Source organism: Globicephala melas, chromosome 10 (genome assembly GCF_963455315.2).
Source record: "Globicephala melas chromosome 10, mGloMel1.2, whole genome shotgun sequence".
Classification (NCBI taxonomy): domain Eukaryota; kingdom Metazoa; phylum Chordata; class Mammalia; order Artiodactyla; family Delphinidae; genus Globicephala; species Globicephala melas.
The window spans coordinates 99,855,251-99,875,065 of NC_083323.1; the positions used below are offsets into that span (position 1 = coordinate 99,855,251).

General features: G+C 40.0%; 1 protein-coding gene across 1 annotated transcript in view; it reads right to left on the reverse strand.

Moving 5' to 3' along the window:
• The window catches only part of KDM5A (lysine demethylase 5A), an 87,008-nt gene extending 68,036 nt beyond the window's left edge, over window positions 1-18,972 (reverse strand). Inside the window, exons 1-5 of the mRNA XM_030834746.2 lie at window positions 18,436-18,972; window positions 15,876-15,953; window positions 14,646-14,768; window positions 6,970-7,140; window positions 4,880-5,014 (exon numbers count right to left, since the gene is read on the reverse strand). Of these exons, the coding sequence (XP_030690606.1) occupies window positions 4,880-5,014; window positions 6,970-7,140; window positions 14,646-14,768; window positions 15,876-15,953; window positions 18,436-18,600 (672 nt within the window). The 5' untranslated portion in view covers window positions 18,601-18,972. The remainder of the gene's footprint in view (window positions 1-4,879; window positions 5,015-6,969; window positions 7,141-14,645; window positions 14,769-15,875; window positions 15,954-18,435) is intronic.
• Window positions 18,973-19,815: the final 843 nt, after the last annotated feature.

Sequence of the window (19,815 nt, forward strand, 5' to 3'; positions counted from 1 at the left end):
ACTACACATTCTTTACCACTGTTAAAGCAAAGTACATAGTAATAAAAGCTAACATAGTGAGTATATAGTATATGCCATAACAAAGTATTCTAGTCAATTAATCCTTACAACCACCTTTTCAGACAGACAATAAAGTCCCCAAAAGTGGAAATAATATGACAACATTCTCTGATCTTACTGGCATAAAGCTAGAAATAACATCAAAAATCAAAAGGCCCGGGCTTCCCTGGTGGTGCAGTGGTTGAGAGTCTGCCTGCCGATGCAGGGGACGCGGGTTCGTGCCCCGGTCCGGGAGGATCCCACATGCCGCGGAGCGGCTGGGCCTGTGAGCCATGGCCGCTGAGCCTGCGCGTCCGGAGCCTGTGCTCCGCAACGGGAGAGGCCACAACAGTGAGAGGCCCGCGTACCGCAAAAAAAAACAAAAAAAAAACAAAATCAAAAGGCCCTTCCACCTGGAATTTTTTCTCTGTATATACATGTATCACATATATCATATATCAGAATCTCTGGAACAAAGGAAAGAAATAATCACAGGAAATTCTATAGTCTTAAACACAGCAATCAAAGCAAAAGAGCAGGAATAAATGAATTAAGTTCCCAACTCAAAATGCTAAGAAAACAATTACAACATAAACCAAAAGAACTTTGTGATGCTAGATTAGGACTAGAATTATCAGTATGAGCTGAAAATATAAAGTCACAATTTTTAAAAATTGATTTCCCAGCCCTGGCCACCAGAAGGGGCTACAAGCAATGGTATCCCAGTAGGAACAAGCACACCTTGTGCTCAAATCTTGGCTTCTAAATACCATTTCCCACTGAAGTGAACCAGGATTCCTTGGAGAAATGGCTGATTCCAGGTCTAAGTCACGGCAAGAAGACAATGGGATTCTTTGTGCTAGAAAGTAAGTGCTCAAAAACTGATGGAGAGGGCTTCCCTGGTGGTGCAGTGGTTAAGAATCCGCCTGCCAATGCAGGGGACACGGGTTTGAGCCCTGGTCTGGGAAGATCCCACATGCCGTGGAGCAACTAAGCCCGTGAGCCGCAACTACTGAGCCTGCGCGTCTAGAGTCTGTGCTCCGCAACGGGAGAGGCCACGGCAGTGAGAAGCCCGCACACTGCGATGAATAGTGGCCCCAGCTCGCCGCAACCAGAGAAAGCCTGCGCACAGCAACGAAGACCCAACACAGCCAAAAATAAATAAATAAATTAATTAATTAAAAAACAAAAAAAAACTGATGGAGACTTGTCAAAGAACATATGAACCTCTTGAAGGGGCTCCCGCAGGCCAAATTTGGAACAATTCGAGTATCAAAAAGGAATAAAAAGTAGTAATAGGTTATAAGACATTTATCAAAAAAGTCATGCTCTATAGTGAGACTATAAAAGGAGGAGGGACACTCAAGGTTGGTTCCATAGGTATATACATTCATCAAAATTCATCAAGCTGTACACTTAAGATATACATATTTTACTGTAGGAAAAATACTCAAGCGTGGGAGTAGAGTTTTTTTAAAGAAAAATGCTAACTAATAAACGTAGAAGAAATGACAGAACCAGAAAATCACCTGGTTTGCAACCACCAACATAATTAACTGAGGCAAGGATTATCAATGAATGTTAAAACTATTGGGTAAAACAAGTTAATGGAATAATGGAAATATTGTTATTGAAAAATAATGGAAAGTTAATGGAAAACAAGTTATTCCCACAGTCTTTTTTTATTTTATTTTATTTTATTTTTTTTAACATCTTTATTGGAGTATAATTGCTTTACAATGGTATATTAGTTTCAGCTTCACAACAAAATGAATCAGTTATATATATACATATATTCCCATATCTCTTCCCGCATATTCCCATATCTCTTCCCGCTATTCCCACAGTCTTATAGTTTACTCTGATTACTTTTATTACAAGGAGAATAGTACATTATAATGAAGAAATGCTGGCTCAAACTTAGTGTCACCAAAAATGGGACATACTGGCATTCTAATGTATAAGTGTTAAGGGTTTGGTCATTCTTGATATAAACAAACTGCAATCTCAGCTTTCAAGGAACTCATTCTAGTGAGGTCACAGAAAAAAACAATTAAAGCAGAGTATATCAAGCGATGTGATAGAGATGGGAAAGGGAAGTAGGATAACTTTCTTAACTTCTATTTCTTGTTTGGGAAACTATTCGATGGCTGTGCTTGTCACTATCACCAAGCTAGAAAATATTTTTTAAGAAAACAGATTTAGAAAAGGTGATAATGTTTGCGACATACTGAGTTTAGCTGTGTGTGGCCACCAAGGCATACATATACACACATGCACTCAAGACCCCTGGTGAACAGGGAAGAAGCACGGATGTCATGACTTATTTAGGAGTCCTGAGAGATAGGTAGTAACAAATCACAGAGTGGAAGAGACAGCTGGGTAGAGTGAAGATAAGGAAGACTGAGAGCACTACATGCAGGGCAGAGAGAAGAGATAACAAAGATTACTGAGGAGTGGTCAGAGAGTGACGAGGGAAACGAGAAGAGAGGTGTCACAGAAGCCAAAGAAAAAGCAAATTTCAAGAAATGCAAACATGATCAGAGATGAAGTAGGTTAAGAAATGAAAAAGGGGTCTCAGCATCTGACAATTATTAACTCTGTGGTAACTTGAATAGTGTAGTTTCAAGGAAATTATTTAGCTCAAAGTCCGATTACAGGGTTTAAAAACTAAACAGATACTGAGGAAACTGAGAAAATATAGATGATTTTCCAGGGAACTTCTTCATGAAAAGAGGCAAGGAGTAAGGAACTATCTAGGAAGAGGGCTTCTGTTTTTAAAGCTGGGAAGGATGGGAGTAGAAGGATTACCCTTGGAGAAAAAGGCACACTCTGCCCACAGAGATAGGTAGAGATTAAGAATGAACACCAGATAGTTTCATGTATGGGGCAAGAGGTTGAAGTTCTACCAGAAAGCCTTTACTGTCTTTCTGAAATAGAAGACTAGGAATGAGGCAGACTGGCAACATTAATTAAGGACAAACTGCAAGGTGAAGAAATTCTTAATTGCAAATCCTCAAATGGTTCCAATATCAATCCAATATCAATCAATCTGACTACAGCAACAATTACTGCAATGGGTAAAAGTATTCTGTGTAGTCCCTATTGTTACATAATGAATGGCAATCATTATATAATCTGATGAAAGGCAATCAGAAATAAGCAGGACTTTTTTTTCATGGTTTCAGAAGGAACATCAAGGGATTTCACCACAAGCTGGCAACTGATTAAATGGGCCCACCTGGGGCAACTCTTCAAAGTTGAGTCACCATGTCAAAGAGACTAGTCTTCAAGTATTTCAGGTCTTAAGACAGAATCTTCACTATATACCCAAAGACGATCAGAACTTCTGAGATCAACCATGGTAATAAAAATCACTTAACAACCAAACCAGAGTTTACTAATTTAAAATAGAGCTATTGGGACTTCCCTGGTGGCGCAGTGGTTAAGAATCCACCTGCCAATCAGGGGACACGGGTTCGAGCCCTAGTCTGGGAAGATCCCATATGCCACAGAGCAGCTAAGCCAGTGTGCCACCGCTACTGAGCCTGCACTCTAGAGCCCGCGAGCCACAACTACTGAAACCCGCACACCCCAGAGCCCACACGCCGCAACTACTGAAGCCCGCATGCTCTAGGGCCTGCGTGCTGCAACTACTGAGCCCAAGTGCTGCAACTACTGAAGCCCACGCGCCTAGAGCCCGTGCTCTGCAACCACAGAAGCCACCACAACGAGAAGCCCGTGCACCACAACGAAGAGTAGCCCCTGCTCGCTGCAATTAGAGAAAGCCCGCGCACAGCAATGAAGACCCAATGCAGTCAAAAAAAATAAATAAATTTAAAAATTAAAAAAATAAAATAGAGCTATCATTTTCCAAAAATTTCCATTAAATTCACATGCCCCATTCAAGACACCTACCTTTCTGCTATCAGAGTACCTAAGAAGCTAAATTATTAATCAGGAGGTTATTTAGCAAGCATAAACTCAGAACAAGGAAAGTAGACATGGCATGAAAGAGACATATCCCCTGAGCTACAGAAAAGCAAGATGAAGTATCATTAGCCTGCCTCTACAGTGACAGGACTCCTCACAACCCCAGATCCAGTATCTCTTGTTAATAGTGAACCCACTTTCCATGTGAACCACTTCCATCCTTCAATGTGTTTAGGACCCAGAAAAGCTGCTGTCCCAGTTCACCCATATGTTAATTTAAATGGGCCACATCTCAAGAGTCCTAAGGGCACCTCACTCTCCCCAGCCTACAGATTGTCTTTACCAAAAACCTTTAGAAACACAACTTCGAGGACCACAAAGAAATGGGAATAGGAAAAAGGTGGAGGGGAAGAGGGGCAGACAAAAAGAACTTAGGGCATTTTTCTTCCGACGTATTCATCAGGCTTTAAAATTATTCCAGGTCACAAGAACACTGTAGAAATTACACTGGAATGGTTCGGAGACTAAGAAACTTACCCACTGGTTTTTAAAGGAATGATGAGTAAAGGTAAAACCACTCTTTCCTATTCTTCTCACTTATACTAACCACGAAAATAAAATATACTAGAATTCATCAGCATGTCTATGAAATTGGCCCTACAGTATCCAGAGTCACTCTCTGAACCGCCACCCCTGTCATAGCTGTTCAAAATTAACAAAGAACTCTCTAAATCAAATCAGACTGAAGTTTACAATCCCTTCCTCGTTCATCTCAAAGGTATATGGAAACGCGTCTCCGAGTTTTAAAGAACGACAGCACGTGAATGACCTCCCAGAGCCAAGTAAGTGTTCTGCACAGTCAACACTCTAGAAACGCCTGTCAAAAGCGGCCCATGGAAACTGATACCTGAGACTTGACACGCCTTGTTCTCTTCGGCAGAATGTTCACTCTTGTGCCCGGCTCTGGGGGAGTTTGGACATCAGTGCCAAGAACCTCAGGCTCCACTTTTTCCTTAAGATCTAAATTAGGCATTTGTACACCCTAAAGAATTGAGAGCACAGGAAGAGGGCAGATTCACTTGTAAGAAATCAGATTTGAGAATAAGGAGAAAAATAATAAATTTCTAAAAAATCCCTAAAACTACATGAAACCAGATGACAATTCTCCCACCAAACTGATCTATAGATTCAAGACAATCCCTATCAAAATCCTAGCAGGCTTCTGTTGTAGAAATTGAGAAGTGGATCCCAAAATTTATGTGGAAATGCAAATTGTTTGGAAATTTTGAAAAAAGAACCAAGCTGGAGGACTTACACTACCAGATATCTAAACTTACTATAAAGCTATGGTACTCAAGACAGCATAGTATTGGTGTTAGGGTAAAACATACAGATCAAACAAAGAACAAAACAGACTAGAAATAAACCCACATATTTATAGTCAACTGATTCTCAACAAAGGTGCCAAAGTAAATCACCTTGGTAAGGTAAATGGGAGAAGGGTAGTCTTTTAACAAATGGTGCTGGAACAATTGGATATTCCTATACCCCCTCTCCACTGCCCCCAAAATGAACTTATACCTTTAACTCAGACTATACACAAAAAAACGACTCAAAATGGGTCACAGACCTAAACATAAAAGCTAAAACTATAAAAAAAAAACACCTTGGCCTTAGGTGAAGAAAAGATTTTCTTAGATATGATAACAGAAGCACAATCCATAAAAAGGGAGAAAATCAATAGATTACTCTTCAAACAGACACCATTATAAAAATGAAAAGACAAACCACAAACTAAAGGAAAATATTTATAAAATCATACATCTGATAAAGGACTTATATCCAGACTACTTAGCAAAATCTTAAAACAAATATAAAATGACTGACAACCCAATAAAAAAAAGATTTGAGCAGACAGTTCATCAAGGAAGATATACAAATGGCTAATATACACATGAAAAGATACACAACACCATTAGTCATTAGGGAAATAAAATTAAAACCACAATGAGATACCACTACACACCCACTAGAATGGCTGTAAGCAAAAAAACTGACAATACCAAGTGTTGGCAAAGATGTGCAGAAACTGGAAGCCTCTACATTACTGGCGGGAATGTAAAATGGTTCAGCCACTTTGGAATACAGTTTGGCAGTTTCTTAAAAAGTTAAACATAAACTTACCGTATAACCCAGCAATTCCACTCCTAGGTATCTACCCAAGAGAAATGAAAACGTATGTCCACACAAAGACTAGTACATGAATATTCATAGCATTATTCATAACAGCCATAAACTGGAAACAATCCAAATGTCCATAAGTGATAAATGAATAAACAAATGTGGTATATCCATACAATAGAGTATTATTCAGCCATAAAGAGGAATGAAGTACGAATACTAAAACATAGATGAACCTTAAAAACATTAGGCTAAGTGAAAAAAGCCATACACAAAATCATACTGTATGATTCCATGTACATGAAATTTCTAGAAAAGGCAAAACTATAGAGCCAGAAAGCAGATCAGGAGTTGTCCAGGTTTGAGGGTAGAAGAACCAGCTATAAACAAACACAAAGGAATTTTGGGGGCTGATGGAAGTGCTCTAAAACTGGATGGTGATGATAGTTGCATAAATGTATAATTTACTAAAGCTTATTGACTGTGTACCTATAATGGGTGAATTCTGTAGTATGTAAATTATACCTCAATAAAGCTGTTCAAAAAACAATACATAAAACCAAATGGAGGAATTTTTTTAAAAGCGTAAGTCTTGCATAAGCTTACACATTTTAATAATAAAACTTTCTTCATTCCCATTAGCCTTTATCTTGTAAACCACCAAAAACAGCTGTGATTTTTAAACTACACCTTGCTCCCCACCAATTTCAAATTGGTGAAATCATAGCCAATTGCTACCTTGTTATAGTAAACAATCTAAAGTTTATATATGGCAGAGTGGATTTATCCACCCCTAAAAAAAGTGATGCATCTCACCATAAGGCTGACACCAGACTGGAAAAGCTCATATGGGTAGAGAATTCTTTCATAATGTGACTTCAAAAGAGACCCAGTTCCTTTTCCTGGCAGATATCCCAAGCGGCTACCCACTTTAGACCATTTCTTCTCTTTGGTGACCATTTCAAAACCACCTTTGCTGGCAACAATCTGAAAAGAAAGTAAAAATTATTTAGGGGAAGAGGTAGATTCACGTATTCTGACTCTACATCTTGTCTGCTAAATGGAAAAATTATTCTGGGCCTAGATTTTATATTTCCTTTCAAGAAATATGTGACAAAATTGAAACTCATCAACATTTAAAGTATGGAAAAGAGACAATAACTTTTGGAAGTTTTAAACTCTGTTACTGGTCACTGTGCGTACCTTCAATGAACCAAGCATTCAAAAATATTTAATGAATTTATGCTTTGCACACTATGCACCTTGAGAAAATTAAATACATATATGTACTCTATATCCACGTGGAATTCAAAATATAAATAAAAATTAAAAACAGACCAAGTATAGACATGTGAACGTTATTATATAATATAAAGTGAATGTAAATCCCGATACTAGAAAATATAGCAACTAACTTACAGGATTTAACAAAAATGTCGAACAAACAGTGGATTCAGAGGATATTTTGAAAAAGAGGCTATAATTTTTCAAAAAGAGAAAGGCTTTACACAGAATATTATAAAGAAATGATGGGGAAAAATAAATTCCGGAGATGTACTAGAACATAGCACAGAATGTATTAAGGTAGGAAGTAATGGGATAAATTGGCCAATTTTTGCTGAATGCTCACATCAAACCAGCCACAGTATAGAGCAGACATGTACCCAGGCCCCCATCTTTCAGAAACTGATATGTACATCTCTCACATTCTAAAATATAGGCAGTTTTCAGTTTCACTGATGACAGAATAGAGAGTGTGATTAAGTTATTTGAATTCAAAACAATTTTCCTCTTTGAGTGTACACTACTGTATTCTACTATATCAAAAAGTTAAGAGAAAAATTAAACAGAATTACCATATGACCCAGCAATTCCACCTCTAGGGAGACAGCCAAAAGAACTGACAGCAGGGATTCAAACAGTACTTGCATACCAGTGTTCACAGGAGCATTATTCACAACAGCCAAAAGGTAGAAACAACCCAAATATCCATCAAGAGATGAACGGATAAAAAAAAATGTGGTAAAGGCGTACGTGGAATATTATTCAGCCTCAAAAATGGATGAAACTCTGATACATGTGACAACATGGATGAACCCTGAAAACATTCTGCTAAGTGAAATAACACAAACACAAAAAGATGAATATTGTATGATCCCATTTAAATGAGATAACCTAGCATAAGTGAATTCATAGAAAGTATGATAATGGTTTTACCAGGTGCTACAGGGAGGGGAAAGTTCTGGAAATGGACAGTAGTGATGGTCGTACAACACTTTGAAAATATCTAAGGCCATAAGATTGTACACTGAAAAGCAGTAAACAGTTATGTACGTTTCACCACAACTTTTTTTTAAAGGCTAAGAGCATGGACTCCAGAGCCAGATTACCAGAGTTCAAATCCCAGCTCTGCTAACTCAGTAGCTGTATGACCTTGGGTAAGTTACATAATTTGCATCTCAGACGCCTCACCATTATTGAAAGAGTAATAATAACAGTATCTATTCCTTATTATGAGGCTGCTGTGAAGACAAATTAAAACATGAAAAGCACCAGAACAGGGACTTCCCTAGTGGTGCAGTGGTTAAGACTCCACGCTCCCAATGCAGGGGGCCCGGGTTCGATTCCTGGTCGGGGAACTAGATCCCACATGCATGCCACAACTAAGAGTTCGCATGCCGCGACAAAGATTCCACGTGCAGCAACGAAGATCCCGTGTGCGGCAACTAAGACACAGCGCAGCCAAAATGAATGAATGAATGGATGGCACCGGGACACAGTAAACACTGTATCAATGTTGGCTGTATTATAAATGTCTGTGTGGGGGGCAAGTTGGGGGTTGGGGGGAGAATATACATGCTATAAATAAGTAAAGGATACGTTTTCTACTATTGTGCCTAGGATTTTATTATAGCAAAGATGAAACTATAGCCAAAGGAAAATTCTCCTCTAGTGAAGTATCTGAAAGCTTGATAGAAACACAGAAGTTCATGTGCACAGGAGTGGAACCCATCTTCAATTCTTTAGCTTTTCTTATTACATCCTCAAAGAAGCTCCCTCTTTTAATGAGAGCCAACCAGGGAAAAATCATGTAGAGAAAAAAATTTATTTTTCAGGGCTTCCCTGGTGGCGCAGTGGTTGGGAGTCCGCCTGCCGATACAGGGGACGCGGGTTCGTGCCCCGGTCCGGGAAGATCCCACATGCCGTGGAGCGGCTGGGCCCGTGAGCCATGGCCACTGAGTCTGCGCGTCCGGAGGCTGTGCTCCGCAACAAGAGAGGCCACAACAGTGAGAGGCCCGCGTACCACAAAAAAAAAAAAAAATTATTTTTCAAATTTTGTAGTGTAGAGGAAGACACATTAAGGGTGGTTTGGATAGAGGGCTGTCTGGAAGCAAATGGATGAGTGAGAATGCCTTTCATTCATAGCTTCCCAGGGTTTCTACTCTGTCAGCTACAGTTCTAGGTGCTGGAGATACAGCTATGAATAAAATAAAGATCTTTGCCCTGTTGGAGCTTACAGCCTAGTGGAAGACTAAACATAACATGTCAATTTTGAAGTGACAAATGCTGTGAAAAAAATTTTAAAGAGTAATTTAAAAGCCTCCCAAGTAGGAGAATGAGGGTAAATTAAAGCATCAAACAGTCACAAAAGGCCTCATTATGAAGGTGAAACTTGAGCAAAGACTTGAAGGAGGTGAAGCAGTTACCCAAGCAGATATACAGGGCAGGGAACAGCCAGAGTAAAGGCCCCATGAGGAGCCTGCCTAGCATGTTGAGGAGCAATAAGGAAACCACTGTGGCTGAAGCAAGTGGGGAGGAGCAGTAAAAGTCTAAGAGAGGAAACAGGAGCCCTCTCAGTAATCTGCGTTTCCCAACACAATTACATAATAATCTGCTTCTGTCAGTAATGATATAGCTGCACGGATCCAGTCATGCTTCCCACCCAGCTCTGACCATTTCTGGCACACAGCTGTGACAATGACAGCACCATAATCGGGGATGGCCAAGGGTAAGACAAAACTAACAAAGAAATCAAAGCCATGACTTTGGCTTCATGTTTAGATACTCTATAACAATCTAACCGGGCCTAATACTATAAAAACACACAAAACCTTAATACTTGCTTTTCTTCAGCTGAGAGATTCAAGGATTACCATGCATAATTTCAAAATATAAACCATTTATTCCAAACATTTGCCATGCACTATATCACACCACTGTCATTAGAGAAACATCACATGACCCATGCCCCCATAGCACTTCAACTGAACACAATGAAGACGGCCCCTTAATTAAAACTTCACAAAAGCGTAATGCCACTCAAGGCCAAAATTTCAGTCCAATGAAAAGCTAAGTCCAGTTAGCAAGAGACAACTTTAACAGACAAAAAACAGCAGCAGTCTTCTACTTAAAAGCTCCCTCTCAAAGCTCCACTAAAAAGGAAGGGACAAAAAGGCATACTCCCAAGAGGACAAAAAGACCAAGAGAAAAGCAGATGTAGGAATGATCATCTAGCAAGCAAAAACAAAAAAACAGACGAAAAAGCCCCAAGCACTTGCAACAGAAGAAAGCTAACAAGAAGCTTTCGCAACATAGGACCTGTAAAGGCTTAAGAAATGGAAGCAGCAGTACCTTTAAAATTAAATTTAAAAAGAACAGTGTTGACTGAAAACCTGTATAAAAGCAATCAGACCTCCCCCGGTTAGCACGCCAGGCAACCATCCCTCTCCAACAACAGCAGAAGCCTGGAGATTTATTTACTCTCAGGAGAGTTTGAAAAGAAGGGACTCTTAACCTAAGAAAGAAACAGGTAAGTAAAGTAGAGGATCCGTCTAACAGTCTCACATCCAACCAATAAGAGTTCAAAAAGAAAGAAAAAGTAAGTGGAACAAACCGTCAAAGAGTTAACACAAGAAAAGGTACAAGAACTCAAAGAGGTGAGTTCAGATTAAAAAGGCCATCAAGTGCAATCAACATATTCAATGAAAATTAACACATACCACCACATATCCACTGTGAAATCTCAAAACACTGGGAATAAAGATTAGACCCTGTGTCTTCAAGAAAAAGTCACAAGAATTAATATAGCATCATTCTTCTCAACAGCAACACTGGAAGCTAGAAGACTATGAAGTAAAGCTTTCAAAATACAATTCTGAAGTAAAATGATTTGCAGTCTAGACTCTAAACCCACCAAACTACCAATAAAGTTTAAGAGCAGAACACTTTCAGACAAGCAAAAAGTTTACATTCCATTTTTCTTCTTGCTCATCAAACTAGCAGAAGAAATGTTTTACTAAAATAGGAATAAACCAAGTAATAGGAAGACTTAAAACAAAGAGAAAGACAAAGGGAATTCCCAGAATGATAATAGTGAAAGAAGTTCTAAGCTGAGAGTTGACCTTAAAAAAAAAAAAAAAAAAACTAGTCTGGACTGGAGCGGGAAAGAGAACTCCAGAGGAAGGGATCCAAGAAGGAAAGGAAACTGGCAGATTTTCTGATGGGTGAGAGCACACTGAGAGATTTATACTTCTGGAAAATCTGAAAATAAAGTTTTAATAGTCACAAGGAAAACTTACAAAATGAAGAAAGGCAACGGGACTCTTAAGTCCAAGGAAAATAAAAACTGGTAACATAATTATAGCACACTATTAACATGAGACATAATCATAGCACACCATTAGGCACAGGTACAAATAAATTTGTATTTATACAGTCACAGCAATAATTTCTGATTAATAAAAAATTGACCTAACTACACTATAAGGGAATAGGGTACCTGAAGTACATAAGAATTTAATTTTTATACCCATTGCCAATCTCTAATAGTAGGCAATCAGTACGTATATGATATTTAACACTTAAAAATGAAGAAATAGCATAATGAGCATGTTTTTTTGAAATATGGAGATCAAAATCAAACAGCTAAAAGAAATGAAAGTGATTAGCTCTAAGGAGTAGTAAAGAGAGTGGAGAGATGAAGAAGGGAGATTGCTGGTTTTTATTTTAAGCTTTATTTCTTTTTTAATGTATTACTTTGACAAAAATTTCTTTTAAAAATGGCTAGAATAAATGTTCCTTGCTGCACTGATTATAAACAGTAATTGTTAATGCAGAATTCCACTAAATTACAGACATTCCAAGTAACACTTTTTACCATCAAAAATAATAACCAGGGAGAAAGACAAAGTGACTTAATCAAAACAGGAAACAATCACATTGATAATTTAATGACTCAGGAGATTGAAAATCTGCTTCCCGCTAAAAAGTAGTGGAAATCAAAGTGTGTCAAAATCATGTCTAAGGGCTTCCCTGGTGGCGCAGTGGTTGAGAGTCTGCCCGGCGATGCAGGGAACACGGGTTCGTGCCCTGGTACAGGAAGATCCCACGTGCCGCGCAGCGGCTGGGCCCATGAGCCGTGGCAGCTAAGCCTGCGCATCCGGAGCCTGTGCTCCGCAGCGGGAGAGGCCACAGCAGTGAGCGGCCCGCGTACCGCAAAAAAAGAATCCACCTGCCAATGCAGGGGACACGGGTTGGAGCCCTGGTCCGGGAAGATCCCACATGCCGCGTAGCAACTAAGCCTGCGAGCCACAACTACTGAAGCCTGCGCGCCTAGAGCCCGTGCTCCACAAGAGAAGCCACCGCAATGAGGAGCCCACGCACAACAATGAAGAGTAGCCCCCGCTTGCAGCAATTAGAGAAAAGCCCGCGCGCAGCAATGAAGACCCAATGCAGCCAAAAAAAAGAAAAGCTAGTAGTTAAGTTTTCACTGAACAGAAATGTCAAAAAAGAGAATTCTCAAAACAAATTTTTTATCCTAATGGTTTCCTACAAGACAAAAACCTATCCCTCAAATTCACTATAATTTGCCCGTTGGTATCATAGTTTTTTTGTTTGTTTGTTTGTTTGTTTTGGTACGCGGGCCTCTCACCGCCGTGACCTCTTCCCATTGCGGAGCACAGGCTCCGGACGCGCAGGCTCAGCGGCCATGGCTCACAGGCCCAGCCGCTCCGCGGCATGTGGGATCCTCCCAGACCGGGGCACGAACCCGTGTCCCCTGCATCGCCAGGCAGACTCTCAACCACTGCGCCACCAGGGAAGCCCCAGTATCATAGTTTTTTTATACAACTGCATGAGATGATTTTCACAGTCCCTAATTACTGATATCATTACCTTACTGATAAAATAAGCCTAGCACTGCTATTTTAGCGTAAGACTATACTTTCCAAAATGCTTAGTACTACATAAAAGAAAAATCCTAGAGAATTCTGACCTGACATTAATTTATAAATGTACCATAAAAAATAATTTAAATATAATTATTCTAGCGTTTTTTTTCCTTGAAAGTGGAAGCTTCCTAAAGTGAGAATAAATTTTTACTTCAAAACAGCCTATCAATCATAGCATATGAAAGGCCACAAAAATAAGTTGTTTTGGGACATCCCTGGTAGCACAGTGGTTAAGAATCTGCCTGCCAATGCAAGGTACACAGGTTCGAGCCCTGGTCCAGGAAGATCCCACATGCCACGGAGCAACTAAGCCCGTGTGCCACAACTACTGAGCCTACGCTCTAGAGCCCGTGCGCCACAACTACTGAGCCTGCGCACCACAACTACTGAAGCCTGTGCTCTAGAGCCCACAAGCCACAACTACTGAGCCCACCAGGTACAACTACTGAAGCCCACGCGCCTAGAGCCCATGCTCTGCAACAAGAGAAGCCACCGCAATGAGGAGCCCATGCACCGCAACGAAGAGTAGCCCCCGCTCGCCCCAACTAGAGAATGCCCACGCGCAGCAACAAAGACCCAACGCAGCCATAAATAAATAAATACGTACATAAAAAAATACATAAAAAATAAATTGTTCTGCAAAATTCCTCAGATAATCAAGCTATCTTCATTCACAAGTCAGAGCAGTCATAGATTTTTCTTATTGTATTAACAAAATATGTTGTCAAGGTCATCGTTACAAACCCTGTTGCAGGTCAGTTAGTTTTTTTCACATTAGGGAACGTAACATTACAAAGTTAATATTCATCCTACTGGATAATGCTGCCCTCAGTTAACCACTAACACTACTTACAGGTGTTAATACAACTGGTATGTACCACACATGAGAATGCTGAGTGACATTAATCTCTTTAATATACCAAATTTTCAATTAAGAAACAGAAAAAAAGCTGACAAGCTCAATATAGGACATTGTTCATTTCATACAAAATAATATTAGGATGTCTCTGTCATTTCTTTTGCATACTGTGTAAACAGAACCTACTAATCTGAGTAGCTATTAAATATTAATCTCATAACAAACTATAAAATAGATTTTAAAAATAACTTGGAAATCTATCATTTCCATTTACTCATGCTTGCATTTCATTGTCAAACAAATCCTACATAGGAAGCGATGTTTTCCATCAAGTATATCTGAAATTCCTAATTTCATAAATTCACCAGCCCCTGCTCAATTTCTTAACAAAGTACAAGCCTCACCTTGCTTAAAGCATAGAGATCCAGAATTTTTCTCTCCACCACAGGGATCTTGAGGGTAGACCCCTGAAGCTCCCAAAATTTTGCTAGTTGATCCAAGAAGTCCAATCTCACTCTGGTCATTGCCTGAGATTATTAAAATACAGAAATGAGAGATAGGAATTAAGTTTTGGTGAAAGTAAATGAATTTTACTTAACAAAGGTACTCATTTCTTTAAAGAAATTCAGACTTCTCATTACTGCTTAGTCCAACCTTATAAGTCAATAAAAAAGAAGCAAAATACTTCTATTAAACTTTACTAAGACAAAAGTTACTCTAATATATGTGAAAAGTTCTCATATTATCAACCAAAGCAATTTTTTGTAAAAGTTCACTTTAAGCTAATCAGAAAATTTAGTAAATCGAATTATTTTTTCTAAGCATTCTAAACCTGTCATTTCATCTAGAGATAATATGCATATTTCAAGTACACCAACTCTCCACCTCACTGATATTAAGATCCTCCATCAAGTATCTTATAAGAGACTAAAGGAAAAAAAAAAGGTATTAAAATCTCAAAAAATAAATGTTTTAGGAGCAGCAAGGAAAAAAAACAAACTCAGCATGACACATTAAGCCCTAACTGTCTAAGATTTCTCTTTTGTACTCTGGAAGTTTTTTACCACATTGAAGAATCTTCTGAAAATCTCAAAAACAGGAAGAACAACTATCTAAACAGATTTCAACTTAGAAATTTAAGAGACATTCAAAATGTTTAAAGGGAGATCTTAATAAATCAGATTAAGAGGCCTAGAAAAGTTCTGTTAGAGCAAAAAACCAAACAAACATACAAAAAACACCTTGGAAAACTAGGTTTTTTTAATAGAAGAATTTTTAAAACTGTTTTCCAAAAACTACAAGATACAGAATCCTCCAACATTAACAAAAGAAAAATTTATTAGAATAATTAGCACTGAAGAAAGTAGAATTTAAGAATTCCAGTTCTCTAAAGCTAAATACTGGATATTTCCACCATGAAAAACATGGCTAGAGATAGTGTCCCAAAATCCCAGTTAAGCAGAAGAAACTGTAATTACTATAAACAATTTTTTTTAATCGGAAACTTCCTTCCATTCAGTCCCAATTAACATTAATTTTGAGCCCTGGTACATGAGCTTCTTAAAGTTCTCTACCTGGAGTCCTGATATAAAGAATAGATCAGGAGACAGAAACGGTGATGTAACAACACTCACCTCAAGTTCATTCAGACGCTGGACTCTGGGAGTAAAACGGAAGCTTTTTACTTCACATGCAAATGGAGGCTGCCAATCCTAAATAGAAAAAATTTCTTCACCATATTGGTTAATAAGCAAGGAATGCACTATTCATTCCCTTAATTTAAGGGGTGAGTTGCCACAAATCATGTTGACAACAGATCAACTTACAAGTCTTCTTTAGTTAGAGACTGAAAGAATAATATTTTTCAGATAAAATAATTTATTATTACTTATCTCTAACATTCTGATACTAAGCTTATTTTATCAATTTTCTCCTCAAATCTCACAGTCCCATTATTTATATCTGACAATTACGCTTTCCCCAATTACTCAAGTGGAATGCAATAAGCTCATCTCAATACAGCATCTAGTAAACATCCAAGTTTATCAAAATAAAAAGAAAATAGAATTTGAAAGAAACAAAAAAAGGTAAAATTAAAGACCAAAAGGTAATGTTTTAAAAGTACTTATGTAATTGGACAATGTGTTTTTTCATTCATGTGGAATGTGACACAGCACTTTAAAGTCTATGTTATGTAAATGTTTTGTTCAAAGCCCAGCTTCTGGGCACCCAAATTTTTTTTTCAATATTAAAATTTTTTAAAAAATAGCAAACCCACAGAACAAGGACAATTTCCAGATTGGAGATGTGGTATAACTGAAATGAGACAGCACATTTCAAGTAGAGTTCCAGAGACCATAGTTTGATTTAGCCTAAATAGTAATCTGTTTAAAAATGTGAAAAGTAGTAAAAAATTTTTATCTTACCTTGGAAACTAAAGAAATCCACCAACATTGAAATTAAATTCTGCTTGTAAACAACATTTATTTTCAATAATAATATTGTGACACAAAGAAAAGGTATATTATTTCAACATTTTGTAAGTAACAAAAAACTATACGTATATATATATTTTTTAAACTAAAAGGAACCTTGTATAGAATTTCTAATTCATTAAAGCAACAGAATAAATGAAAATATGGTTTAGGAAAAGCCTCAGTGCTTAAGGTTTTGTCAATATCAGGTAATCTTGATAGAAAAAGAATTAAGTGAAAATAAATTTTTCATAAAAGAGTTAACTGAACTTTGGGGAGGATGCCAATACACGTACCACCACTCATCATAGCAATTATTTGTTAATCCTTTGCTTGCAACTGATAGTCTATAATCTTAATCAAATTCAATGAGCATAAGGGAAGTAGCTTACCTAAGTTTTAGAAACAAATAGATTGATCTAGATTCAAAATCTACTTTGCCATTGCCCAAGATCACACATCTGATAAGTTATTTAACTTATCCAGACTTGTCTCATCTGTAAAATGAACTTATTTACTTACTGAGGCTTCAAAGAATATTAAATGAAAACATCTGTAAATGCTACACTAACTGCTCCTCCTCCCCCCTCCATCTAAGCTCTTTTTATTCACTGTGGTAGTTTGCACACTTCTGTGCTAGTTTGCGGTGAGAGAAGCTTTTTAAAATGCAACAAGGTGTAAAAAGACTGGATTTTATTTTATTACTAGTAGACAAAACATAAAGCAAGATATCCCTTTAAGGAGCACTAAGACATGGTTCACAAACTTTAATGTTCATTAAGAATCAGGAGAGTACTTGCTAGAAAAGCAGTTTCTAGAACTTCCATATCCCGAAACTGATTCCAGTCTGGGAATGAGGCCTAGGGATCTGCATTTTCACAAGCATCCGGTCGACCCTAGTGCAGGTGGACCAGGAACATCATTTGGAAAGCACTGGACCTAACGGGTAGAGAAAAAACCTTTGACCTTGAGCAAACCCTCAACCTCTTGGGGCACTAATCCCCGCAAAACAAAGAGTAGTATCAGCTTTCCTCACCGTAAAGACAGGATCCTAACTAACCTAGAGGCAAACCCAGTTACGTGCAATAACTGCGATTCTTATGTTTTTAAGATTTCAACGTTTTCTTCCACCTCCATTATTGACAAATTTTTTCTAAACCTCTGAATGTTTAAAATAATTGCTGCTTTTTCCTTCTCCTCCCCCGGGAAGACTTTTTTTCACTGCCGCAGTAATCAGTCTGGGGTGCTTGTTTGGGGATACCACCTCAAGGGACAACTAGAGCTCAGATTACCATTTAAGAAACCTTAGCCCTGAGATGAGGCCTGCAGATACTTAATAAATCAAGCGTCAGCAGGGCTAGGAGGAAGCAAGAGCCGACGGAACGGCAATTTTTCCTATCACACTGTAACGAGGATTATACGCGAGGGTAGGGCTGTCACGTCACGATACTTCAGTCACCTTACGGCCAAAGAAAGGCCGAAAGCCTTTGTTACCCTTGCCCACAACCCAAGAGGGGAAGAAAAGTATCAGTTCCCAAGCTCTTGGCGGACAGGCCCCGGGACACGACTCTCGCGTCCAGACGTGCCTACCGAAAACCCCAAAGAAACCAAAGCGGAAACACGGAGAAACTTAAAAGTCCAGGTGTCGAGACGCCAGTGCGAGCGAACGCGAAAGGGCAGCGGACCGGGAAGTCGAGCTAAGCCGATCAGACTCCAGTACCTTGGGCGGTCGGATTTTGCAGATGCCGGTTTTCTCCGCCAGGGGCCGGATGCGGCCGATGAAGCTGAGGGGGTCTGTGAACTCCTCCCAGCTGGGCTCAAAGACCGGGCACTCCGGAGGCGGCACGAACTCCGCCGCGTAGCCCCCCGGCCCCACGGCCGCCATGGTGGCACCGGGGGCCCACGGGGAGAAACGCTGGCTGGGGCCCGGCGATTGCGCTCACGTCCCCTGACAGGGGCCGAAGCTCATCTTCTCGGGCGAGATCCGCTCAACACACGAACCCCAAAACCGCTTCCTCCTGCGTTTGTTATTGTTTCCTTCGGGGCTTTTCCTCTCGGATCGGGGCTCACCGGAAGTCAGCGTGCGACCAAATCCCTCCGCCAACAGAAACAGGATCCCTCCGCAGCGACGTGTCGCCCCGCTACGCGACCTTCCTTCCCCCTCCCTCTCCCGGCAACGCAGGTCGCTCCTTGGCTCCTCGTGCGCCGAAGTTCCGCGCTGCCGACGACTCCCAGCTGCACAGCCCGGCGGCCCAGCCGCCCCTCCTGCTGGGCTGTGGGGGAAGCGGCCGGACCGAGCGGGGCGCTCTTCCGGCGCGGAGGATGCGTAATGCGCCGGGGGCAGAGGTTCTACTTCCGGCGAGCGGAGCCCGGTCCCTCTTTGTGTACAAATGGACCGGAACACAGGCGACCGGACCTCGCAGGGCTGCCTGTTTCAACCTCCGTGTCTCTCTGTTTCCAGATAACTACCTTTTCCGGCATCGCCCTTTTTTTAGTCCTTTCACCTTTGGTGTCCCTTTCGAATAATCTCGTTCGGCCACTTTAATCCGCCCCATCTCCATAGCAACAAGTTCGGGTCCAGCCCACCCTCCCGAATCTCCCCGTGGGCCGGCCTCCGCCACCATCCGGTAATTGATTTCGTCCTCCGAGAAGCAACGGCTGTTGACCTTGTTTTTCCAACCGTTGGAGCCTTTCTCAGTTTTCTGTAACAGCTACGGCAGCTGTTCTGGCCCTGCTTGTCGAACATCTCTGTGCCGGCGGGCATAGACGCTTCCTCCAAGTTGCTGAGAATGACGCAGAAAGTACTAAAGAAGAAACCGTGAAACGGTAGTTCTTGTATTATCTATTGGAAGGAAGACTTACTTCCCAGGGCTTGATCTCATGTTCCCTGTTCAATTTAAGCTTCCCCCAGGACCTAAATTGCCAGCTATGGCTAATGACTACCGAATCTGTACTTGCAGCTTGGACTCTCCCCTGAGTTACAAGCCAGTACATCTAGCTACCTACTGGACAACTACACTTTGGTAAACTCAATGTGTCTTGAACTCATAGTTCCCTACTGTTTTTTCAGTGTTTCCAGTTTCCACGGGTGACTTCATTC